The sequence below is a fragment of the Melanotaenia boesemani genome, chromosome 8 (assembly GCF_017639745.1).
Source record: "Melanotaenia boesemani isolate fMelBoe1 chromosome 8, fMelBoe1.pri, whole genome shotgun sequence".
Classification (NCBI taxonomy): Eukaryota; Metazoa; Chordata; class Actinopteri; order Atheriniformes; family Melanotaeniidae; genus Melanotaenia; species Melanotaenia boesemani.
Window position 1 is genome coordinate 7,426,830 of NC_055689.1, and position 26,135 is coordinate 7,452,964.

At 39.1% G+C, this 26,135-nt stretch overlaps 2 protein-coding genes across 2 annotated transcripts; both read left to right on the forward strand.

Moving 5' to 3' along the window:
- The first annotated feature begins 206 nt into the window (after positions 1-206).
- LOC121643911 (regulator of G-protein signaling 13-like) lies at positions 207-1,836 on the forward strand. Its single transcript, XM_041991519.1, has 5 exons — positions 207-367; positions 462-521; positions 622-683; positions 768-934; positions 1,045-1,836. The coding sequence occupies exons 1-5, from the start codon at positions 285-287 to the stop codon at positions 1,228-1,230; spliced, it is 558 nt and encodes a 185-aa protein (XP_041847453.1). The 5' UTR covers positions 207-284; the 3' UTR covers positions 1,231-1,836.
- A 15,518-nt stretch (positions 1,837-17,354) lies between these two features.
- ro60 (Ro60, Y RNA binding protein) lies at positions 17,355-25,968 on the forward strand. The gene is made up of 9 exons (XM_041991496.1): positions 17,355-17,504; positions 18,358-18,949; positions 19,293-19,513; positions 20,958-21,104; positions 21,194-21,331; positions 21,429-21,545; positions 22,206-22,322; positions 22,480-22,626; positions 24,166-25,968. The coding sequence occupies exons 2-9, from the start codon at positions 18,376-18,378 to the stop codon at positions 24,316-24,318; spliced, it is 1,614 nt and encodes a 537-aa protein (XP_041847430.1). The 5' UTR covers positions 17,355-17,504; positions 18,358-18,375; the 3' UTR covers positions 24,319-25,968.
- Positions 25,969-26,135: the final 167 nt, after the last annotated feature.

Sequence of the window (26,135 nt, forward strand, 5' to 3'; positions counted from 1 at the left end):
GAATTTTCCACAGCCATATTTGCATCCCCAGAATTTAAATCAAACAATGCAGGTTGGAGTACAGTACAATCAGACAGCTGTAACTGAATTCAACACACTGAATGTCTGCGTCATCTGCACTTCAACTTCCTCTTTGCTTGTGGTTAGGTCTGAATGACGCTACTCATCCTCATTTCTGACTTCTGCTCTAGACATATATAGTGATACTGTGCGGGGACATCAGGCAGAAACAGTTAGAGGTCTCTAAGAGCAGCTCAACAGAACATGTACTAAGTGATATTGCCATGCCAGATCTAGTCAATTCACCATCAAGGGAGCTGAAGCACCTCAATATGGACACTGAGGACAAGAAGATGGGAAGATACGGGTAAACATTTAATTCTATCCAGTTCTGTTTTGTATAACTGCTCATCAGCATTTTATTGGAAGTAACCCTTGTTTTTGCTTGTTTCGCTAACCAGGGGAGGAAACTTGAAGTCGCGGTGGCAGTGCAAATCTTCTCAAAAAGCCGACAGTGAGGGGTAAGTACAAGAAACTGTAATAGAAACTAAACATCGACCCAAACAACACAAATAAAGATGTTTATTACAATTTGCCTGACTTTTTTTTTTTTTTTTTTAGACTTTGTTTTGAAGAGATGTCCCAGTGGTCACAATCACTGGAAAGACTTCTATCCTCTAAATGTAAGTTAATCAGTAAGTTGTTTTTGAGTCCATATTCCTGCCTAACAGGTGACTAACTGCTGCTCACGTCTTCAATCTGTTTAGGCGGAATGAAAATATTCCAGGCCTTCCTGCAGTCAGAGTTCAGTGATGAAAACCTGGAGTTTTGGGTTGTGTGTGAGGACTATAAGAAGCTCAAGTCTTCCTTCAGGATGTCCTCCAGGGCCAAGAAGATCTTCAAACGCTACATTCAAGCTGAGGCTCCCAGGGAGGTATGCATCAAGCTTTTTTTTATCCAGACAGGCTCACAGTTCATAAAACTAACACTGCTGCAGCTGCTTCACTTATTATTAGTTCTCATCATAGTAATGTTTGATTCCAGATCAACATTGATCACAAGACCAGGGAGCTGATCGGGTGGAACATGCAGGTCCCTACAGCGCTGTGTTTCAACGATGCCCAAAAGATCGTCTACGGGTTAATGGAGAGGGACTCATATCCACGTTTCCTAAAGTCTGAGATTTACAGGACTTTACTGGGCTCCACATCAGAGTCAGTGAGGATGTAAAGTTATAAAATGTAGTCCAGAGACATTTTATGCATGAAAGTTGGACTTTGAAGAAGTCTCTGGTGTTGGACTACCAAAAGGGACTCCCGCGCATGCCTTCCTCATGTGTTTGAAAATGCTTTGGGCTTTGCTATGAACTCATATGATTCTCTGTGCAACAAGCAGGAAGGATGATTCAGAGCCAGAAATTATGTGTCCGGGCTCAAATGACTCTGCAGGAGCAACTTGTGTGAATTAAGCTGAAAAGTAAAAGACTTTCCGCCAATACTATGATGTGCAATGAAAATGCTGGGGACTTTCTATGCGTGACACCAGGAAGTTGGTGCATGTGGTACAGACAGTACCTTCCCCCCAAACTGAAAGTTCACATCAGACTGTTACGTGTGTGCATCATCTCTAACTTCATTGTTTTCTCACAAAGAGCTAGAGACGATCGAGATGTGGATTTGTGATGCACAGCTTTAAATGTTCCCATCCTGTCATCCGTGCTGGCACGCTGATGACCTGGTATAAGCTACCTGTTAAACCTATAAATCAGTGCATGAAAACATTTGTGACTGTTTATATTAAAATGGATTTGTGGTGTTTAATAAAACATATATGCAAAAAGAAGTGTTTTTTTAAGTTTACCCTGATAAAAATCTGCTCTTGTCTGACAGATGGTCACAAATGAGGTCAAAGGCATGAACCTTTAGATACACATCACCTTAATCCAGAAAGCAGCTTAATCACCAGTTCATTCATTCCTTTTTCTAATCCGTTCATATACTTGCTCTCTCTTACTGAAATAACAACCAGATGGGGTTTATTACTTCAGAAATGTCTGTTCCAGGGTAAGTTGAACAGTGTGGAGTGAGTGGCAGGTCTGACACTGAATAGAAAATTATTTTCTTATTAAAAATAAATCAAATAAATTAAGCAATGACCTACTTCGCTTTATCCAGAAAGCTAATAAAAAGCCACAATAATGGCTGTAATGGGCTATGCTATTCCACAAAATGTATGCATAAAAGTTGAGGGTCCAACACAGACCAAGTATGTAAAGTTATATACTGCAAAATCTGAAATATATTTTCTTTTTTCAGATTACATGGCAAAAAATATATGGAAAAGTCTGATATCAGTGCAATAGGTGGGGAACAGGTAGATTGGAGGAGATGTCACAGCCGATGTTTTGCCAAATGTTTGATAGTCATACACCTGCATGCACGCACATATGCACAGTCTCTCGAAGGTAAGAACACACACATTACAACACAGATGATGCGTTGAAACACACATCCTGTTCTATTAAATTAGTTAGATTTTTCTATATTTTAAGGTTTTTCTTGAGTGTATGTGTGTGTGTGTGTGTGTGTGTGTGTGTGTGTGTGTGTGTGTGTGTGTGTGTGTGTGTGTGTGTGTGTGTGTGATGTCATTACCATGTCTCACCAAAAACAGTACTTAGTGTTTGATGATAGTGGCAGGAATTTAGCTGAAACCACTGTGTGATTATCTCAGCCCATTTAAGTTAAGTACATTTCCATGACGTTCTAAAATAATCTTATCATAAAGTAACCAAGTGACCAAAACCATACTTTTAGGATACATACAGTATCAACTTGATAGTCTGACTAAAATCATACTTTCAGAAATTATGACTGATCAAAATCAGACTAACAGATCATTAGTTTGTAATGGGATTTATCCATCAAATGAACAGAAACTGGCTGAGATACATGTTCCTATCATAGATGTGTATGTCATTTGGAAAAAAAAAAAACAGAAAATGTTCAAAGCTGTGGAGGTGTCATATTCTCCTCACGTAATAGTAGCAGCAGTGTTGAGCATGTTACTTTAAAAAAGGAAATAATTATAGTTACTAGTTATTTCTTCCAAAAAATAATTCAGGGACAACTGGCTCAAACATATGACACTGCCTTATTCTTAGCTTTCACCCAGTCACAACACAACATGGCAACTCTTCTTCTACTCAAACATTGAGTGTATTCTCCAGTTTCAACTCCGCCTCCTCTCCATTGTAGCAGCAGCACAATATAGTCCCAACAAATGTGAAACTAATGTTCACACAAAACAAAAATGCATCTCATCTGACGATAGTGACGTTTTATCCTCAGTAACAGTAACAACGTTGTAACAATGGAAGTTGTTAGTTAGATTAGCTGTTACTGGAAAAGTAACGCTGTAAGTAACGTCGCTGCTCACATCACTGGGGACCAGTTTTCTGCTAGCTAAACTGTTTGTCATGTGGTCAGTGACTCAAGGAGTTTTTAGCAACATCTATCTTGGCAAATCCTGACGTTCTTTAGTCTATAAGTTAGGAGACAGTACAGTAGCAGAGCCAGAGAACTGTGCATGTAAACATGCTGAGTCATACTTCTAAAGGCTTTTACATGCTCTGCAAGAAGCTAGAACTTTTTTTCTAGTTCTTGAGGCCACGAGAACAAAATGGCGTAACTTTGTTCTCGCAGACGTGGTCGGGGACATTTTGCTTGTGGGGCTCCGAGACGTAATGTGTGATTGGTCAGACAATTGAGGTGAGCATGGTTAACGTGAAAATGTGTGAAACAGAAAATTGTTTCGTATTTTAGCTGATAGCGGACAGTTTCAATTAACCACTGAGCGAGGTGATGAGAAAGTACGAAAATGTGTACAACACGTGTGATTTAAAGATGCGGACGCCACCGCGTGCACAACCCCGCCCTGCCATGGACAAAGTTTCTCATTAAATATGAAATAAGTGGGTCAGTTGTTCATTGCACATAAAGACACAGACTCATTTTGCTTCTGGTGTACCACACAGTCTTTTCTTGAAAAGAACAGAAAACATGCTTCAGCAGAAATCTGTACTTAATGCATAAAGAAAGATTAAAACTGAAACTACACATGTATTTAAAAAAAAAAAAAAAGTAATAAAAAAAGGAAGTTTATCTGAAAGAACATCAGGTATCTCTTTGTTAAAGGTTGCAGAAGTCAAAGAGGAAGTGTTCAGGTCTGGCTGCTCCACCACATCCTCTTTTTAGTATGACAGTGTATTCAAGCAGAGGCACATATATGGATAACAATCCTCCTGAAAGACCTGCACTCTATACGACAAAAAAAAAAAAAAACTAAATGCAGAACAAATTCAAACTATAAATCCCCCAAAGTTATTCATTTTATTTCCCACCATGGTTTTTAACATGAACTCAGATGCACTCAAGATGTTATCAGGACAAGGATGAACGTCCCTCATTAGTCATCACTTCTTTGGTGGCTTTACTTAGTTTATCAGCTGCAGGAATATCCCGCAAAAGATTAGCACTTTGACTATGACAATCAAAAGAAAGCACAGATGCTCAACTTGACACGTAATAGATGACACGCATCTCTTAATCACTGATACACACAACACATACACAACTCATTTCATTTTCGAAACCAACCAGCTAGGCTGTCACATGTGTCATGTGACGGACGTCATCTTTTCGAATCAGATGATCTGTGTAGAGGAGGTGATTACGATACTAATAGGAGGCTTTATTTTAGTCTTTTTCAGAGGTAGATGAAAGTGTTGCCAGATATAAGTTTCAAACTAGCATGAGGTAAAACATAATCTGTTAGTTGAGTAGTAGCGATCATAACATCTCACCAAGGGTTTGATTTAGTATAGCAGCACGAGGAGATAAACAAGGCTTCAGGCAGCAGGTGATATCGTATTATGCAGTTGCAGATTGATAACGAGGTTTCCCTCTGGGATAAATAAAGTATTTTTCATTTTATATTTGATGTGAGCTCCATGGTAGACGTGGTCCAAAGGTCACAAGCTGAACCTAAACTTGGGTTATGTCATGTGTAGCATGGGATATGGCCACAATGTCATAATGTACCAGGTTGGGCCCTTTTTTTCATCCAGAACTGTCTTAATTCTCGGTTTCAAAGATTCAACAAAGTGTTGGAAACATTCCTTAGAGATTTTGCTCCATATTGACATGACAGCATCACACAGTTGATGCACATCCATGATGAGACTCTCCAGTTCCACCACATCCCAAAGCTTCTCTTTTGGACTGAGATCTGGTGACTGTGGAGGCCGTTGGAGTCCAGAGAACTCATTGTCATGTTCTAGAAAGCAGGTGGAGATGATCTGAGCTTTGTGACATGGTGCATTATCCTGCTGGAAGTAGCATCAGAAGATGCTCCACTGTGGTCATGAAGGGATGGACATGGTCAGCAACAATACTCAGGTAGGCTGTCGTAAACGTGCCAATAAAATATCCCCCACACCATTACACCATCATCAGCCTGACAAAAGCTAAAAGAAGCTGAAATGGAGACTCATCAGACCAGCAACGTTTCTCCATCTTCTATTGTCCAGTGTTGGTGAGTGTGTGTGAATTGTAGCCTCAGTTTCCTGTTCTTAGCTGACAGGAGGCACCTGGTGTGGTCTTCTGCTGCTGTAGCCCATCTGCTTCAAGGTTGGACGTGTTGGATGTTCAGAGATGATATTCTGGTTGGAACCAGCATTATTAGACTTTGTGTTGTCTTTCTACCATCTCCAACCAGTCTGCCCATTCTCCTCTGACCTCTGATATCAACAAGACATTCTGGTCCAGACAACTGCTGCTCACTGGGTATTTTCTCTTTTTCAGGCCATTCTCTGTAAACCCTAGAGATGGTTGTGTGTGAAAGTCCCAGTAGATCAGCAGTTTCTGAAATACTCAGAACAACAACAATTAAATCCCATTTCTTCTTCATTCAGAAGCTCAGATTGAACTTCAGCAAGTCGTCTTCACCGTGTCTGCGTGACTAAAGGTAACTGAACAGTTAAACCATAAAAAGTGGCCACTGGGGGAATATTTAGTTACCACACTGATGATGGTAGATGGTAGATGGTGATTACAATACAGATGATTAAATCTGTCTCAAAACAGATGTAAAAACTGAGAACCCAGTCACGTGCAGAGACGATTCTTGGGTCTCTGGGGGCCTCAAGCTAAATTTCACAAGGGGTCCAGCGGTCATCGCCCTTTTACCATGATATTGTACACTTAATTATGTCATCTTTAACTGTGTTGTTACAACATCAAATTCTTCAACATTTAAATGTGCTGTAACGACTTTCACTTCTTCTACTGACTTCTACTTCATTATTTACTATTTTCAATTAATTAAACTGGGGCAATATGATTTAATGTAGTTCCAGCACAGAAGATTAAACTATGTGTTGAAACCTGCATTGTGACCCTTCAGGATTACATTTACAGCTAATACAGCATATACACAAGTAGTTTTCAGAATCCTAAAGTCTACTGGACATGGAAAATAAATTACAAACATCACTTGAACACATTAACTTTCACTGAGCAGCTGAAGGAACAGAATAGGTTTTATTATTACGGTTTTGCATGTAATCCAGGTCAGACAGGTAAAACAGGCCCAGGCAGCCCAGGTCTGGAGGGGAGATTGGAGCCCGCCCGTCTGCAATCCCGTTTTATAACTTGGTCAAACAGATTCAGGAATGTGCAAACTTGGCCTATGTGCGTTTCCACAGTTGGCTGCTGGGAATCATGACGATGAGACTCAGGTGTGCCTCCTCAGCAGGATGAGACTCAGGTGTGCCGGTGGTCACGCCTCCTCAGCAGGCATGATGGTAAACCCAGCGATACAACCACTGTCATCACACTCTCTTGACGGGAACTCTGGATGAAATCATTTCTTTTCTCTTGCTCTGTCTTTGTTCTTGTGTTATATAAACTAATGTTTAGCTGAAGGTATATTCATATGACCCCATTCATCATGCAAATGTAGGTTCTATTTTTAAATAAACAGTAGGGGTTGTAAAGGTTTATATTCAAAAGCAATATAATTTTATGTGCTACTGAATAATTTGTTAGACTCACGCAAATCACAAAATTAAACACGGAGAGGAATGTCGACTCTCCGAGCATCAGTTTTATTGTGTATCCACATCCTGTGGCCTAAATAGGTGTGATTGTGCTGGCGTTACCTTGGTAACAGTGCTAGACTCATCTAAAAGCAGACCAAGATATTTAGTCTTAGTCTTACTTGATCTGTTTGTATTTACAGTTTCTCAGAAATGATTTACGGAAATGGGACCAGAGATGACCCTGCCAGTTGGTCCCATTCCTGGTTTTCATGTCAACTGTATCAGCCAATGAGATAATTCAACATGTTAACATAGAAATAAATAACTCATTTTTATTATTTGATCATTTGCATATCTTTGTTCTAATTGTATCATTCTATGCTTGAATAATTTACTCCTTTGCATGATGTTGATCAAAAGAAAGCCCACATCCACAAGTCTCCGGTTCATAACTTTGAGTCATCAATGAGAAATGATGTTTATCTTTCGTTTTCTTTTTTCAAGAAGCAGTGATGCCACAAGTATGAGTTTTAAAACCAGAATCCCTTTTCCTGTAAAGCAAGATATTACAACCTAAGAGTGAATTTTGAGCTGGTTATATGTGATTGTGTTTGGTTTTGTTGTCACTAACGTTTCTGAGGCATGTTTTGTGTCTGAGCTACTTCCTGTTTGTCAGGTTAACAACATGCTTATTGATAGATACTCTGTTCTTGTTTCACTGACAAGTACAAGTCAGATCTGGTCTGTGCAGGTTTCTGTTTGATTTTGCAGGCTTGTGGGTGGTTTTTTAGGGGGCCGGCTCTAGTTTATAAGGCAAACTGGTCGCCTTTTAATCCTAACATCTCATGTTTAGTGGGGAAGATAGTAAGCAAAACATCAGGGGCCACAACCAGCGCAATTTAAAAAATATATGATGAAAACTCCCAATTGTTCCCTTATTTTTAGTGCAAAGAAGTACAAGTATGTTATCAAAGTGTTTATATTTAATGAGCTGTCATTTTCAGAAAAACATTTTATGAACATAAGTAAGTTCTTGAGTAAAATAAGTGCTGTTTAAACAAGATTTTGCCTCTGTCTATTTCCACATGCGAGACAACTCACAGATCACAATGCTTCTGCAAACTTACAAAACATTTAATCACAGGTATCGAGAAGTGAAAAATACAGCATTTCACATTATGATCAGAATAACTTTTCAAGCTCTATAAGTTATTTTAAATTTACATACATGTACATTTCCACATGTGTGGCAATCCCGACCTCGTGAACTGACTCACCTCATAATACAAACAAAAAGAAAGATAGAAAAGATGGAACAAGTTATCCTCCTGCTTTGTAAATGTTTCATATTTTAAAAAAAGAAAAACATTTTAACCTTACGAGGATAAATTAGGAATTTTTGCTCCATCTATACAATTTGCAGTTAACATCTTGTCTTCTGTGGATCATCTGGCGAGCTATTTTTGGTCCCCATGCCATATATTTGACACATTTGTCTTACACAGTATTTGGCTTCTGTTGTCATAGTTCATAGTTAAGTTCTTGTGTCTTTTTCTTTCAGGCAGTGGGACAAACTTAGGGGAGTACACAGAGGCTCCTCACCTTTGCATGCAGTGTGGCAGGCTTAAATGTGGTGGTCACGTGTTTCATGTGTTTGGTTTTTGTTCTTCTCATGGTTTATGTTTGTTGTCTCCTGAACTTAAGGTCATGTTTAGTTCTGTGTTCTTTGATTCCTGCTCATTAGCTCACCTGGGTTAACTGGTTCATTCTTCTCACCTGTGCCTTGTTAGTTACCTCCCTGTATTTAAGCCATTGGTTTCAGCTCCTCCGTACCAGATCAATGTTGTTGTTTCCTCATGTCCAGTCTGTATCAAGTTTTTCCTTGTTTGGAATTAAACAGTTTTCTGACTAGCTCTATGCTTTGAGGTCTTTACACTGGCTGTTGGTCTGTCAGAGGATAGACTTTAAAGTTCTGCTGCTGGTCTTTAAAGCTCTGAATGGTTAGGACTAAAATGCATCAGTGACCTCTTGACCCATAATGAACCTACCAGAACCTTCAGGTCATCTGGTTCCAGTTTCTTATTAGTTCCCAGAGTCAGAACCAGACATGGAGAAGCTGCATTCAGCTGTTATGCTCCACATGTCTGGAACAAACTCCCAGAAAGCCTCAGATCAGCTGAAAAACAGTTTATTTAAATCCAAGTTGAAGACCCACCTGTTCTCTGCTGCATTTCAATAGCTTTTATCTGTTTTGGGTTTTTTTTTGTTTGTTTTTAGCTTGAATATTTAAACTTGACCATATTTTAATACTGTTTTTCTCCACACTACAACTTCATTTCTTGTATTTTATCTATTTTATTTTAGCTTTTTCTTTCTGTTTTCATTTTATTCCTTTTATGCCTTTTTAAAGTTTGTTTTTAATGCAAGTGTTATTGCTTCCTGCACCCCGATGTGGTGCTTTTAATGTCTTATGTAAAGCACTTTGAATGGTCTTGTACATGAAATGTGCTATACAAATAAACTTGCCTTGCCAACATGAATTGTCCACTCACCAATTCTACACGTTTTACTTCATTTCATGAGTGTTTCATTAATGTTTTTTGGGGTTTTTTTAACGTATTGTTGGCTAGTTAAATACTAGCTGGATTGCTGCATTGCCCAGTATCATCTTAAAGTCACTTTAACAGCTATGTGTGAGGGCTGGCTTGTAGGCTGAGAGTACTGCCCTCTGCAGGGCGGGCTTGAAGTTTTCTGCCTTCCTAAGGACGTGTGTGGGCATTTAATGCCTCTTTGTCTGGATCCTGGTAGATGTGTGGTAAGATTTCTTGGTGTGAACAGTTAGTGGAGCTGTGTCCTGATTGGTCCTTGCAGGTATATTCTGTAACCTCATGTTGAAGAGGGAATTCAGCTCTTGCCTCCTTGTCAGAGCCAGAGTAGTCAGCCTGCTGCTATTCCCACTGTCCCTTTTAATCAGGACCTGAGAGTGAGCAAGGTAATCTAAACCTTTGTGGTAATGTAAGAGGTAGACGTACCTTCAAAGTATTTTTGACAGTTGATGGAAACTATTGTGTCTATGTTTCCCTGCTTTGCCTTTGCCTGCTTTGCCTGAACCAGTTTATCTATGTCATTGACCTAACTTGGCTACTATAGTGAACTGGATTCAACATTAGCTTTACTGTACATGGTCCAGGATTTGTATATTATTCGGACTAATGGCTACATTTATCTATAAATGCATAATGCTGTTTACATCATTGCAAGCTTAACCAACTGAGATTCACCTCACTTCTTGTGCCCTTTTCTTTTAGGCAGTGGGACAAACTTAGGGGAGTTCACGTGGGATTCTCACCTTTGCATGCGGTGTGGCAGGCTTAAGGGTGGTGGTCACTTGAATGTTTTTGTAGCTTGTTTCTCCTTGCAGTGTGAGTTGCAGCATTAATGATCACAACGGGCTGCGATAGATCTCCCTGTGGTAAGAACGCTGCCTCTCAGCTTCCATTAAATATGGTTTTTTTGTTTGTTTGTTTTGTTTTGTATTTTTTTTATATATATATATATATATATATATATATATATATACATATATATATTATTTTATTATTATTTTTTTATTATTTATTGGTGAACTGAATGTATGTCTCCTGCTCTTCTTGAACCGATAAAGTTGTATCATGTCAACACACTAAGCAGGGGCTGGTAAGGACCCTTGGTTTTATATAGACATTGCATTAGTTTTAAATACTAAATGCTTGGTGTAAAAATTGATTAAACAAATTGTTGCAAGCGCAGGCTTTTCATCTGTCCACTGACAACAAGCTGGGTGCTCCCTCTCCCCTTTCGGCTGCAGGACACGACGTCCATGCTTTCCAGAAAGAATTTCACATTTTCATCCATCTGACCACAAAACAGTTTTCCATTTTGTATCAGACCATTTTAAATGAGCTTCGATCCAGAGAAGATGACAGAGTTTCTGGATCCAGTTCACTCATGGCTTCTTCTTTACAATATGGAGCTTTAACCTGTATTTGTGGATTTCAGGGTAAACTGTGTCCACAGACAGTGATTTCTTCCTGATTCATGCAGCAATTTCCAGTAGAAAATCATGCCTGGTTTAATTCAGTGCTGCCTGAGGACCCCAAGATCACCAGCTTCTATTTTTGATCTTCAGCCTTGTCCACCGCATACAGAGATTCCTCCTAATTCTCTGAATCTCTTGATATTATACACCGTAGATGGTGAAATCTTTAAAGTCTTCACAATTTTACATTGAGGAACATTTTTCTGAACATTCCACAAGTTTTAGACCCAGTTTGTCTCAGATTGGTGAACCTCTGTCCATCTTGCCATTTGTGAGACTCTGCCTCTCTGAAATGCTCTTTTCATGTCATGCTACTGATCTGTTGCCAATTTACCTAATTAGTCGTCAAATTCTGTTTTTTTTTTTCTTTTTTTGTTTGTTTTGTGTTGTTTTTTTATGTTTTTATTTTTTTGTGCCAATTATTTTTTCCAGCTTTTTACAGACGTGTCACTGCTATCAGATTTAAAATGAGCTCAGATTTTCCATGAAATGAAAAAAATGCCTGTTTCGTCATCTGATATGATTATCTTCTATTAGTAATAAAAAAATGAGTTGACTGGAGAATTGTTGTATTTTGTTTTTATTTACATTTTACAGGGTCCCATTGTTTATAGAACTGGGGTTGTCCTTAAATCAGATTAACACATTTGTTTACATAAATTCTAAAAGTGTGAATTTAACAGATCAGCACAATAATGAGATATTTTCTAACTTCCTTTTAACTTACTAACTGTTGGCTTAACAGCAGAATCTTAACTTTTATCCATTAGAGAAAAGTAATAAAATCCAAACGCCTTCATCTGTTATCCTCTGTCTCCCTTTTCCATTCACACCAACTTATTCTTCATGTTCATGCTCCTCATGTTAAGTAACGGATCCTTCCTCTGTAGACTTCTACAGCTGCGAAGTCTTATAAGACCTTTGTGTGTGTAATGGCTGTCTTTTTGGGTCCATTCCTTTTAAACGTAGATATTGTGTGGCCTTCATTAACAGTCTCCTTCCGTGATCCCGTTTGTTGAGTTTTTGGGTTCAGCCAAGTCTGAGCTCTCAGCAAAAGTGGTGCTTCACTTAAAATTCTGAACAGGCCCTTCAGATTTGTAAGGAAGTGATCGAAGTATTTCTCACTGCAGTAATTGCTCTGACTGAGGAGAGCATGTGCACTGAAGTTTAACGGTTTATCTTACTCGGGGTGCCTTTTGAAGCTGTACACATCGACTAATGCTGCTGTAATGAGCGTGAAGTTGGAATAAAAGCTGCACGTTCAGGTTTTACAGCACATAAACGACCAGAAAAAATTACAAGCTGCAAACTGGAACTTCAGGTAAAATATGCTCTCACTTCAGAACTATGGGGGGGCAGACATATTATTGAATGCAATGCCTAATGTTTCACTTAGTTTTATCAAAATCCTGGTAAAATATCAACTAATTTGTTGTAGTAAAATAAACCTAATGAAGTCTTTAAAGATGCTTAAAATTCTGCTTATTTCATGTAACTTTGTAAAATTTCAGGGAATATAAATAGCATTTTTTGGAAACTTAAATTTCAGGAAAAGTAAAAGCAAGAGAATATCTAAGTGTTATATAGGCAAAAAGAATTTTGGTGAAAAAGCAAATCAAACTTACGACCACGTGACCTGCATTTATAAATAGCACAGACTTGAATGATGTGTGCAGTGACATAATGACTGAATGACTTTCATCAGCCTGTTTAAGGCATTAAACATGGAGAATGTGCTCGGGGATATGACACAGAGCTGGGTTTTGTTCTATAATTAAACTGTAAGTAAAGGCGCATGACTTGACGTACTTCATGCATTCATGTGTTTCTCACAAGACAGGTTTAAGTTGAGGATGAAAGAGATGGTGGGGTCATGAAGGGGAGACCTGTAGCCTGTAATTCAGGGAGAAACATCAGATCCATCTTGGACCCTGACCTCAAGCAGTGAGCAGACAGCCGTGAGGTGAAGCTGTAGAGTTGTGGATATAACCAGTCTGAAGGAAATTCCTCTGGATTCAGCAGCACCGTGCAAGATACAGTCAAATGATAACTCTCAGTCAAGGTAATGTTATTCAGCTCAACAATGAAAGGGCTCTCTAAGTCGTCTCATATGGACCTCAAGCATGCAGGAAAATCAGAAGGTGTCTTTTAATTTCCTCTTGCTGCATGTTAATGTCGTGTTTTCTTTCATATTGGAAGCAATCCAAACCCTGTGAAGTGAAAAAAATGGCCATTTAAAGGTCCCATATTATACACTTTATTCCCAATCTGAGACCATTCATTAATATCTAAATGAAATATTTCCGCCATGGTATGGACAAATCGACCCTCAGTTTGAGTGCAGCGGCTTCTCTTCACCTCCCTCTTTTTAGCAGCTTCAGAAATGTGCCGTTTATGGTGGGCGGAACCCTGGTGGAGCAGCTCAGCTGTTGGCTCCGCCCATCGCATCGCCCGTCATGAGGTGATTGACAGGTTAATATATTTTCAAGCTATCAGACTAATAAGGCCGAAACGATAAAATAACTGCCAGCTCTTACCTCTCCAGCTGTGTCACGGACAGTTGGTATTGAACCTGGCTTCAGCTTCAAACGGTTGGCGAAGCCTGCTTTCCATGCCCCCATGTTGTGGAAACAGTCCTCTTTGAAATGCTGGCCACAGACATGCAAAACCTTTGGAAGTTTTCCGGGTACATTTCCTCCAAAAATAAAATTAATCCACTCAGTCCTCGTGGGTTCAGTGGATGGAAGTAAAAAAATGTTTTCGTGTTCATTTATGCAGCCACAAACAGAACAGTGCTTCTGTCGCTTAGCCATGTCCGCTAACGAGGGTTGCCGAAGAGGGAAAAACACTGGGCGCTAGGTGATTTTTAGAGGGCGGGCTTTGAGAGCCGGTAGACGGGTCCATCGCTCTGTGGGGAGTGGTTATTGTCCCTTATGACGTCATAATGTACACGCTTTCAAACAAGCTCATTTCAGCGCTTACTTCCCTAGAGGTGGAGCAGGGGGGAGAGAGAGCGCCTGAAAGAGTTTCACACTTACGGGTCTCCTACACATGCGGGGGGACCAGTATGACTGTTCCAAAACCATTAAAAAGTGAATTTTGCATAATATGGGACCTTTAAGCTAGATCAAATAAAGAAGGAATTAAATAAAATAGCTGATAAAATTTATTAATAAAGGTTTATCATAAATATAGAATTAGTCATTATTACTGTACAAATACATATCAAAATAAATTACATTATTTTTAATAATTATAAATCCTACTACTACAAACAACAACTTCAGCAACAACAATTTTATATTATTTTGAAGATATTATTATGATGTATTAGAATTTTAACAAAAATCTGTTAAAATTAATTATAATTTGAATGAGTTATTTTTTATACTACTACTATTTTATAATAATATATTATAATGATAATGAAACTATTATATTAACATAAATTTAACCCCTTACAATGCAGACGTACCAGTCCCGGTACATGACTACTAATCAACAATATTGCAGCCATGTGTGCAAGCCCCTTCGTCATGAATGCCCACAATATACACATCAAATGAAAGCTCAAAGTCTTGTCTTTCCGATGATATAAGCCATTTTGACAACCACAACCACAGCACCAACACTAAAGCTTTTTTACAGAAAAGCAGAAGTGTTAATGTTGACTTTCCTTACCTTTGAGGGCTCTCTATAGGTCAAACATCAATATTTCCCATCAAGATTGGTCTCATTCTGTCCGTACAGGTTAGGCGAGGACAAAAAAAAACATATTTTTTTCTGTGTGTTCTAAAGTGTATAACTTTTTATCAATAATACTTACAGTGATTCTGATTGCTGATGGTGAAACTAGAGAGTGTTACCTTTACAAAGAGCCTGTACTTACAATCCAGAGGGTTCAATAACAGCAGTAATTCTAATTTGGAGAGGTCATATTACAGGCGTTTTTGCCAAAATGACCCTGCTTGATAAGGGGTTAAAAACATATTAATTGTTGTAAGGATTTTATTATCATAATTTAGATTATTTTGTTATATCATATCATTGTTATATAATATTAATAAATAAACAAACAGTATGCTCAGCTTAAGCATATTTATATGACTTTGCAGGTAAACTCGGATTTCTACACCAGTGAAATCATCAGACAGAGTCTGCAGCAGGTCCATCATGCTTTGTTGTGGCACAGAGGAAAATCCACACCCTGATGGAAGATGGCTCCTTCCCGTGCTTCATTCAGTCAAAGCAGTACCAAATCCTTATTGATGCAGCTTCTGAACAACTGGACTTAAGAAACGCTGTGTGGCCTTAAGGATAAAAATAGTTGGGGATGACTTCAAAGTGGACAGGAGGTGCTGACTTCTCCTGCAGAGTAATTAACATCATGTGTGCTGTTGATGGTATAAAAGTCAGGCCGCAAGCACTGCATGCACTTCCCCCTTATCTCTAAATATCAATAACAATGAAGTTCATATGATTCACTGCAGTGATGCCATCAGGTGTAAAGTGGAAAACACTAAAAGCAAATCTGCTGTACTAAATACTGTGAAGCTTCTAAATGAGACCATCACTGTCTTGAATGTGCACTTGATTTTTGTGCAACTGTGGTTTGCACATGAATGCACAAGTGTTTGACACTATTTATAAATACTTCAAATGGTATTGTTCTGTATGCATTTAACAATTTAATACCAATGACTTACTTGGTATTAAATTGAAATTCACATCATTAGTTCAGCTGCTGCAGAAACTGAACCCAGTTTAATTGACGGCTGTAACAAAAACGCGTCCAGTGTCTCTACAGTTGATCCAGCATTGCCACCTAGCGGTGACTGAGTAGAACTACAAGCAGAATGAGCAACTGGTGCTGTATGCAGAGACAAATACAACCTGCTGTGACTTGGCCTGAATGGAGGTCTTGCATCAACAGTAGTTTATTGGCTTTAATCATTTAGCATCATCTATCATTTACAGCACTGTGAAGAACTTTTGTGTTATTCATCATTTCATTATATTTTGCTTCCAAGTTGCCAGATTTAATGTAATTTTTCAGTGTTATTGAACAACAGTTCTTCAGATTGTCTGAAAGCCTTTTAGAGTTTTTCTTTGAACATTGGCTGTTTTTTCATTTATTTTCAGTCTTTTTTTGTAAAGACCATTAATAATGACCTCTAAATTATTTATGCATTTAAAAAAAATCCTTAGCTCAAGGTAAAAAAAAAGAGGGTTGTATCTACACATAACATACAAGTTATCGGAGAACCAACTATAAATTGTGTCTTTGGCTGTTTATTTATTTATTTATTTATTTATTTTTAGCACGCTGTCACAAAGGCACATCAGTTGTTCCCAAGCTGCTTCTAGGAAAAATGCCAAAGATAACACAACTTGACATAAAAGGGAATTTTTGCACCAACAAGGTGATTACCAAAGAGCTATTATCTACAGTGTGTCTTTAAAACATGAGGAAACTGGACAAATAGAAGACAGAAGAAGAAGTATCTACATAAAAATAAACAAACAAAACAATTGTTGAGACAGTGGCAAGGAAAGTGCAGCTATTGAGAGATTTTTCCTATCCTTATCCTTCTCTCTCTTCTGTCTCATTTTTAATAGCCTATTGTTCCAATGAATTTGGAAGGTGTCTTTATGTTTCAGGAATTTATTTATTTCATTCGTTTGTTGTTTGTTTGTTTATTTGTGTATTTATTAAAATAATATCTTAAATATGCCCTGCGTGGAGTTTTGACTGATTTGCAAATTATATCCAAATTCATGAAAACACTCAGATAACGCAGACCCCCGCCAAGCCATTTATTTATTTATTTGGGACATTATTTTTTAGTTGGAAGCTCTGATTGAAATAAAAATAATAACTGATATCTCATATTTTTTAATAAATTACGTGTTTATATCACGTAATTTGTAACGGACTTCCTCGTAGTAAAGAATTCTTTAAAAAATTCCTGGATCCAGGCGGTGATCTGGATCACAACCCAAATATGATCACTTGTTCTTTTATTCCATTTGTGAAATTTCCTGAAAATTCCATCAAAATCCGTCCTGAACTTTTGGAGCTATGTTGCTAACAGATAGACAAACCGCCGTCCTGGCGGAGGCTTCAGTGTACATCACAAATATCTCAATGGCGATAACGCGCGCGTGCCTGTGTGCGCGTGTTAATGTTGTTGCGCGTGCATATATGTGTGTCGATATCCCGGCATCCATCGCGACACCGCCCCTTGTAAACTCCCTGACGGTCCGAGGGGAGGCCTTGCTGCATCAACATACATTAAAACTTGATCCCTGTGGAAATATAACGAGGTAAGTTCGTGTTTATATCACGTAATTTGTAACAGAATTCCTTATTTGTAAGTATTGTGTTTTAGCTGTAAATAACCGACGGCTTCCGTAGGGGGCTAAGTAAGTGGACAGCTGCCCATCCCGAACTCCATCACCCCGACTAGCTCTGCTCTCCCGAGTCCGGTTAGAAAGCGGTTCAGATTTAAGACTAAGTGCTGTGTGTCCAGAGGAGAGTAAATAGCTAGCACAATTGTAAAGTCAAGTTTCAACGCAGAATAGTCAGGACTAGATTTTTTTGTGCTGTTGTTGTTACATAACTACCCTTTCAACTCAAATATAACCCCATTAAAATGTTTTAACGATAACTACCGTAGCACTGCAGACTGCCCTTCTGCTAGCTTAACTAGTTTAAGTTACTTAGCCTGAACTGGGAATGTTAGCTTAGCGCTGGTTCACTTGCTAGTTAGCAGATAGTGATCTCGCTGCAGTTAACAGTAAGTGTGGGGAAAGTCTCCAATTAACAGATCAGCGTGGCTTCTTTCGGTCCTATGTGTATTATCATGTCCTCTAATCGGCTTTAATCTATTTCTGTCAGTGCGCTGAGGCAATAAGTTGGTAATGTTGCTACGAAGTCAGCATTGACTTGTGTTCCTGCAGGTTCTGGCTGATCTCAATAGGAATTTGTAGATCCTCCAGCCTGCTGAGTAACCACCATTTATAAATGCATATAATTTTCTGTATCACTAAGAATTGGAACTGTTAATGCAAAGTTATGGCCAGTATCCTTTTTAGAGGGTTTATTTTCTTTATTATCAGCCAGTTTTTGTGGTAAATGATGAAAAAGTAAGCTTTTTTTTTCACTGCTGTCTCTTAGGCCTTCTCTTGTGTGACAATGGATCCATCAGAAAGCACTACAAACAACCACACCCTGAACTCAACAGGAGGTGGGTATCCCTGGGAGGTCAGCGACAAGGCCAGACTGTGCCGCTTCCTCTGCTTCGGCTCAGAGGGAGACATGTATACCGCCAGGGAGGAGGGTCGTGTCAGCTTGGAGAACGCCGGAGCCCTGCTGTCCTTGCTTCAGGAGGGCCGAGGTTCGGAGGTGGTGGAGGAGATAAAAAGATTCACTCAGGATGGGCGAGCTGTCAGACTGGGTCCCTCCCTTTTCGCCCTGGCTCTGTGCTCCCAACACTCAGAGCTGAAGACCAGGCAGGCTGCGTTCAAAGCCCTGAAGGAAGTTTGCCGGGACCCTGCCCATCTGTTTTCCTTCATCCAGTATAAAAAGGAACTAAAAGAGGGCATGAAATGTGGGATATGGGGACGTGCCCTGAGGAAGGCCGTGTCTGACTGGTACAATGACCAAGATGCCATGAGTCTTGCTGCGGCTGTGACCAAATGTAAACAGAGAGAAGGCTGGTCGCACCAGGACCTGCTCAGACTCTCCCACGCCAAACCAACCAGAGATGGTGAGTTGGCACGTCACTCAAAGCTGTTCATGTTTTCACAGCTTGAATCCTCTGCAAGATTTTGGCTTTGCAGTAAATAATTAGAAAAAACTGGGAATAAAGATCAATTTTTCATAACCCTTGTGCATAGCTTCACTTTTTATCTAAAGAGTACTTGAAGTTAAATAAGTTAGTATATAGTGGTGGAAAGAAAAGAGGGAGGGAGAGAAACTGCAATAAAAACAGAGAGAGTCAAGGTAACAGTTGTCTCAAAAATCAGCATTTGGCTGCTTGGGTCACCATCCTGTGCAGATTTTAACTCGCTGGGCTTAAAGGTGAACAACGACCTTCCCTGTCTTTTCAGCTATCGCTTTGATCAGCAAATACGTAACTAAAGGATGGAAGGAGGTCCAGGGTGCCTACGCAGACAAAGAGAACTCAGAGGAGGTTGTCAGGGTGCTTTCTTACCTTGAAGTGGTGGAAAAGGTCAAGCACAGCTGTGATGAAACGGAGGTCGTCAATTTAATAGAGGAACACAAGCTGGAGAGGGAGCAGCTGCTGACGGACCATCTCAAGTCCAAACAGGTAAGCAGGTTTGATTTTATTGTTTCTTTTACTCATCATTATTTTCTGAGTTGCATATTATTATGCACCAATAATATCTGGTGACTCTTAGCTGGGAGATTTATTTAGTTAACTGGTGGATGCACATTGGGAAATAATTTCACCTCGCTGCCGTCTATCATAAACCCCCAGCGGGTAGTAAAGCTCTCCTCACAATCATAGTCCCATCGATTTCAGACTTTAAAGCAGGATTTATTTGATTCTTGATACCAGTTGGAGACATTTCAGTGGTTATCTGATGATACTAAGTTTAAATTTAAAGTATATTAAAGATATTTTTAAAAGCTGTTATCCATGTAAAATATTGTGTAGTTTTTGAAGCATTTTTGACAATTCCACAAAAGCACAGCGTGAATGATTGTATTAACAATATTAATTAAAATGAAAGTGTTTTTGTTTAGATAGCTTTAATTACACTTCAACATTTCAGAGGTAAAACTTGGACATCTAAATAAAAAATATGTTTAAAAAACCCTTTTAATTGTTTCATAATGTCTGAAATACAGCGCTAGAGTTTTCCTCTGGCACCGGCCTTTAGATGTTCCCAAAGTCAGAACCAAAACTTATAGCCAGGCCTCGTTCCATCACTACGGCCTCAACAGTACAACTTCCTGTAGTAAAAACACCTGCAATTTTCTTCATCCATCACCTGCCAAACTGGCTGGTGAGTTTTCATCCATGTCCACCAAAATGAATTTTTATCTGCATTTGGCGGGTTGGGGGGGGGGGGGGGGTCCTGTCTGTCAATCAGATGCCTTGATCAAAATCCTGATGTGATACGAGATCAGTTGAGGACATACCTGTGAACCACTGACGGAGGAAAGCTGGCTACCCAGAGGTGTACGACTGACAGAAAGGGTGCCACATTGGGTTTGAGATTAAGAGGAATGGCGCTGAGGCTTCCATGCACAGCCCGATGAGCAGTTGGGCTGTGCATGGAAGCAGGCGGTCAGGCCGCTGGTGGGTAGGAAGGTCTGGGATGGTGGTTCGACTGCAGGAACCTCACCTGCTCAAGCAAAAGACCTAATAAGAGATCCACACAATGAGCAAAGCTGCTGTGTGTCACGTCTTACACGTTTTATATCGACATCCAATTGCAGGCTTTATCCTCACCCACTCAAGATAAACTAAACTAAAATAATTTGGCTTCTTCATTAGACCAATTCATGTGGTACATGCTGCATGTGGACAAATAAACTGCTGTCACCTCACAACACCTGATATGTCATAAAGTTGTAAAATACACCAGTTGTACCGAAGCAACTTTAGGAACATTTTAGACCCACAGAACATTTATCTGGGGATATATATTGAAGAAGTACTGAATGAACATTGCACCGTGTTGTTGTCTGTAGCATAAAGTAACACCTGCAGGGGTTTGATGAGGGATGATGTTCATCTGCAGGTATGGAGAGCTTTACTGAAGGAAATGCCTCTTCATTCGGTGCTGAAGATCCTGGGAAAAATGACATCAAACAAAATGCTGGAACCGGGAAGCTCAGAAACACAGATTATATGTGATAGACTTCAGAGTGAGTCAGCTCTAAAGAAGGTATGACTCAGCTGATTTCTAATAAATGTACTGATCACATGAGTCACTGTTTAAGCATTTTAAATGTATTTTTTTTTTTAAACCAACAGGCCAGGATCCACCCGCTCAGCATACTGTTGGCTTCAGAAAACTACAAACGAGGCCAAGGCTATCAGGGTAAAACAAGATGGGAACCAGACAGCTGCATCCTTAAAGCCATGGACTCTGCCTTTTACAAAAGTTTTATGGTGGGTGGTTTGGATTTGCAGCATTTCTGGCAGCGTGTCAGTGAAGATGGTTATCAGCAGCGTGGATGACAGACATCACCTCTGGTTCTGTCCTCAGAATGTGGAGCCTGTAGGTAAACGTGTCCTGGTGGCGGTAGACGTGAGCACGTCTCTGAACAGCGTGGTCCCAGGATCAGCCGTCAGCACCGCTGTCGCTGCTGCAGCCGTAACCATGGTAACCCCGCTTCTTGCAATTTTTTCTATTGTTCTTCCTCCTATTAATGATAATTATTATTCTTATATTTCTATTCTTAATAATTATTCTTAATGTTCTGCCTTTTAATAATAATAATAATAATAGAAATTATTTTCAAGCCATTTCTATTTTATTTTAATGTTTTATTAATTATTTGATTTTCACATGTGAGTGTGTAAGTGTGTGTAAATTAATTAAATTAATGTGATAAACAGAGTTTTGGGAGAGTTTGAGATTTGGTGCTTTTGAAACTTTTTTATTTTATCTTATTATTACTTTGTTTTTTTTCTTTTACACTCTATAAAGCATTTTGTGTTACATTCAGTTTTATATGAAAAAGTGCTTTATGTGTGATTGGTGGTAGCAGTGTGTGGGTTAATAGCAGTTCTAGTCTGTAAGCAGATCTCAGGCCGTCCCATCTTTAGAGGAAGTCTGAACGAAGAACTCTGGTATGTTGACGCATACTATGGATTCCTGGGAAATTCCAGGAATAACCACCGGAGGCCCTGCGGTGGTTATTAGCTGGAAGAGATGACCTCACAACAATGAGTCCCAGATGCATAAAGAGAATTTAAAAATGTGGGATATTGTGTTTTTAAGGAAGAGACTGAATGAATATGTTTTATGTGTTTTGAACAGATTTTTAACCGGACAGAGGCAGACACGCATGTGCTGGCCTTCTCTGAAGGAGCTGTGGTTCCATGCTCTGTTTCTGCTCGCATGACTATTGCTGAAGCAACTGCTGAATTGGTTAAGGTAAGGCATGTCCCAGCATCAAACCAGAGGACAATGTTTACAGTTTGCAATCTGAAATTGTCAGAATAAATGAAATAAAGGCAGCTGAGGCAGCAGACTGGCTTTTATCTTAACATTTGCCTGAATCCACGTGTTTAAAGTCATCTTTATGTTGCAGATCCCGAGCAGGAGCACAGACTGCACCCTTCCCATCACGTGGGCTACAGATAATGGCAAATCTGTCGATGTGTTCATCATTCTGACCAACAACCCACTGTGGACGTTAGCTGCCAGTCCAGTGGAGTCTCTAAGGAAGCACAGACAAGTACGTTTTCTTTTTTTTTTTTATCAATATATTTAGTCATGCTTGGGGAAGAGATTAAATTTAATTATACATCATATGGTGGAGACTTGGAGTATTATCTATATATGTAATTTTGTAGTAGTTTGTATGTAGTAAATTGTTTTCTAGCATTGAAACATGACTTTCTTCATGAAATATATAAAACTAAAATAGAAATAAAACAAAGAAAAAGCACAGTAGGATAGAAAAGGTTGCGACCCATCAGTGCTTCCCTTCAATTTGGTTGCATTTTTTTTTTATTTCCGGTTCCTTAATGAGGCAGCATCTTGAAGTCATAGAAACATTGATGCAGCGCTGGTAGAGATTATTATAACAATATGAAACACGGCAACGTTGATGTGCAAACACTGGATGTGCAAAAACTGACACGTCTGATATTCACGCCAACTCGGCTAAGCATCCAGGTCATGTCGTGGATTTCCTTGGTATAAAATGTGAAATAGTGCAGGGCAACGATTAGAATCCCAGCCCTTTGTTGTGAAGGAAAGTCTGGTTTTAATGGGGAACGAACCTCAACACACCACCAGCTCGTGAGCAGAAACTCACCCCAAAGGCTCTTCATGACTGTCTGCGTTAACATGATAATAACCCATTAGCTTGTTCAGCACTCGTATCAAACTTCTGTGAAGTTCTTGGTACGTACAAAGTTCCAAAGCTCTGAAGCTGTGAAAATCACACATTTGGTGTCGGAGCTAAAACCTCATTTAAATCACTCTCTGATGCAGTGTGAACAAAGTGTGACATCAACATGTCCCTGCAAGTGTTTATACCACCTCTTCAAGCGTGCTGGACTCACTGCAGTTTTCTTCATAAACACTCACACCATCAGTTGCTCAGTCTTTGCTGGACTGGGTTGAAATTGTGCTGAACATCCAGAAAATGGACCACCAACATATTAACTTGTCCAATTTAGAGCCAGTTTTTACTCTTAGTTCTCAGGTACTGCAGACTGAAGAATTATGGGTCATTTTTAAATGCAAACAGACAGACATGAAGTGCAAAAAGCTAACAACGTGGAGCTCATGGGTTCTGGTGTAACGTGCTGAACAAGCCAAATCGAGCAAGGAAAGGCCCTATTCCAGCCAGCAACAGCTGATTCTATAACAAACAGGATAAAGCCTCAAATGTTAACCTCATGAGCACAAAAACGTCGCTTGTAACAACCTTCCCTGGTGGCGATCTGTACGTTTAAGATTTACAGCGTGCACTTTCTCCATAAAGCCAGCGAATTCTTTCTGCGTCAGAGTAAAAAGCAAAAACAAAACCAAAAGGGAACTTAAGTAAGCCGTCATATTTTGAGCCCTGCCACCATTTCACAATGGGAAGGCTGCTATGTTTCCCCAACCAGGAGAGGAAGAGTGTCTTCTACAGTAGTTACAACAGTCCTCTGCTCCATTTATAAAACATATGTTTCATTAGTATCCAAAGCAAAAATAACTGCTGTTGGGGTTCTTCACAAGTTTTTTTAAGGGGAAAAATCTTTCTCTTTATTCTCAACAGGCATCAGGTGCCAATTCCAAGCTGGTGATGTGTGGGCTGACATCCATCGGACACGCCATCGCAGACACAGAGGACAGGGGTTTACTGAGCATCTGTGGCTTCGACCTCGGAGCTCTGAGTGTGATCCATAATCTGGCCCAGGATCTGATCTGATAAAGTACTAGGACAGTCTGAGTCGTTTCACAAGTACACAAAAAGAAAAAAAGAGAAGGCACATAGTGGACCAACATAGGCCACAAAAACGTGCCCCTGAAGGAGCACTAATCCAAAAGATGCTGACATTTACAATTCCACTTTCTCCTTTTGTATTACATTGCTATAAGTCGACTGACGAAGTGTCCAGCGGGCTGGACAACTCTGGAAATGTTACGTGCAAATATTTTGTGTCAGATTTGTAAAGCAAGTGCTAAGACAGGGTATGTTGTTGCCTATTTACTGTCAGAGTCTATATGATGGACTGGAGAATGCTTTTGTTGGGTTTGTTAGTAAGACCCTAATGCTGCTCTTTTACAGCAAGGTAATAGCAGATTGATGAGTCCGAATGTTGAAGGCTTAGTTCAACAGTAGGCGGATTTAAAGATGGTTTCCTGTAGTTTTATGTATGTAACTATGGTTAAGAGTTAGAAGGTTTGATGTTACCGTTAGATGAAGTTTAAACCCCTAAAGCTGGTCCCTCTATTATGTTATGTAGCATTATTATAAATTATTAACGTATATATAAAAGATATAAGTTAAACAAAACACCAAAAGTCAACAGAACAGCTTGTTGCTGTCATGTCTGTTAAAATCTTTGTTTTTCTTTTTAAATACTAACATTTAAGGTTCCTTTTACTCAGACCTTGCCTTTTAGCTTAGTATCTTTACTTTTTTGTATTACAATTTGTTTACCCCAAATTTATTGTAATACTGAGTACTGTGTTCTGCTCCTATTGACCCTTGGTGCCCTTTAACATGGTGATCTATTGATGGAGGGAAATGTTTAGGTCATGGGTCTTTTTTTTAAGGAGTTGTGGGGGTTCCTTTCTAATGTTTAAGTTGGAAGAAATTTTCTTATATGCATATTTTAGTCTGAATTCTATGCATCACAATTGGTACACTACTGTATAATTATTCCAAGAAGGACAAATCAGTTATTCATTAACTGTTTACCATGACTGGGTCTGCTACGGTTATGTTACTGTACCTTTAATTTAAAAATGTTTTGTTATGCAATAACTAACTGATAAATTGCTACCTTCATGGCATAAAAACAAACTGAATGTACTTTTTTAAAGCATTAAATTATGTAAAGTAACTGCTTTCTATTTCATACACAGAGAAAATGGGGGGAAGAAAATCACAGATTTTTCATTAACATTAGCATTAGCATTAACAATTCATTTTGAGGGGAATTCAAGCTAATCGCAACAGTGGTGCTCATGATTTAGTCAACAGTAACTGCTGACAGCATTCACTAAACTTTTTAATCCTCATTCATTCTGGTGAAATTTATGAAGAAAATAAACCCCAGACCATGCAACTGTGAAGGATCCTTTCATACATGCACATATTGTAATTTTTAGGAAATGTCCAGTCTTTTGGGCCTAAAGTTAATATGTTATATGTTAAGTAACTGTGCAAAAATAACACTTACCGCAGCATTTGTAGACCTGACAGGGGAGACATAGTTACTCTGAGGTATGGTAGTTCTACTGTGGTTAACTCCTTTTTCATCATATTGTCTGTCATATCCATTTCTTGAGTATTTTGACTGTAGTGGCGATGTAATCCAATCCCTAATAAACATCTTGCTGCTCTTTGAAATTTTGTTTTCTCTTTCCCAAATCACTATTAGACTTCTCTGAGATCAGTGCATTTTAAGTATGTAACACTGGGTTATATAACTGACCATCTTAACCCAGGCTTAAAAAAAAAAAAAAAAAAAAAGTTTAATTCAGATCAGGCATTCTGCGAGGCCACACGGTGTTGAT

Coding starts and splice junctions, on each gene's coding strand:
- ro60 (XM_041991496.1), top strand. CDS start 18,376: ATGGATCCATCAGAAAGCACTACAAACAACCACACCCTGAACTCAACA. Junction 19,514..20,957: donor ACCATCTCAAGTCCAAACAG/GTAAGCAGGTTT, acceptor GTTCATCTGCAG/GTATGGAGAGCTTTACTGAA. Junction 21,332..21,428: donor CCTTTTACAAAAGTTTTATG/GTGGGTGGTTTG, acceptor TTCTGTCCTCAG/AATGTGGAGCCTGTAGGTAA.
- LOC121643911 (XM_041991519.1), top strand. CDS start 285: ATGCCAGATCTAGTCAATTCACCATCAAGGGAGCTGAAGCACCTCAAT. Junction 368..461: donor AAGAAGATGGGAAGATACGG/GTAAACATTTAA, acceptor TTCGCTAACCAG/GGGAGGAAACTTGAAGTCGC. Junction 935..1,044: donor AAGCTGAGGCTCCCAGGGAG/GTATGCATCAAG, acceptor GTTTGATTCCAG/ATCAACATTGATCACAAGAC.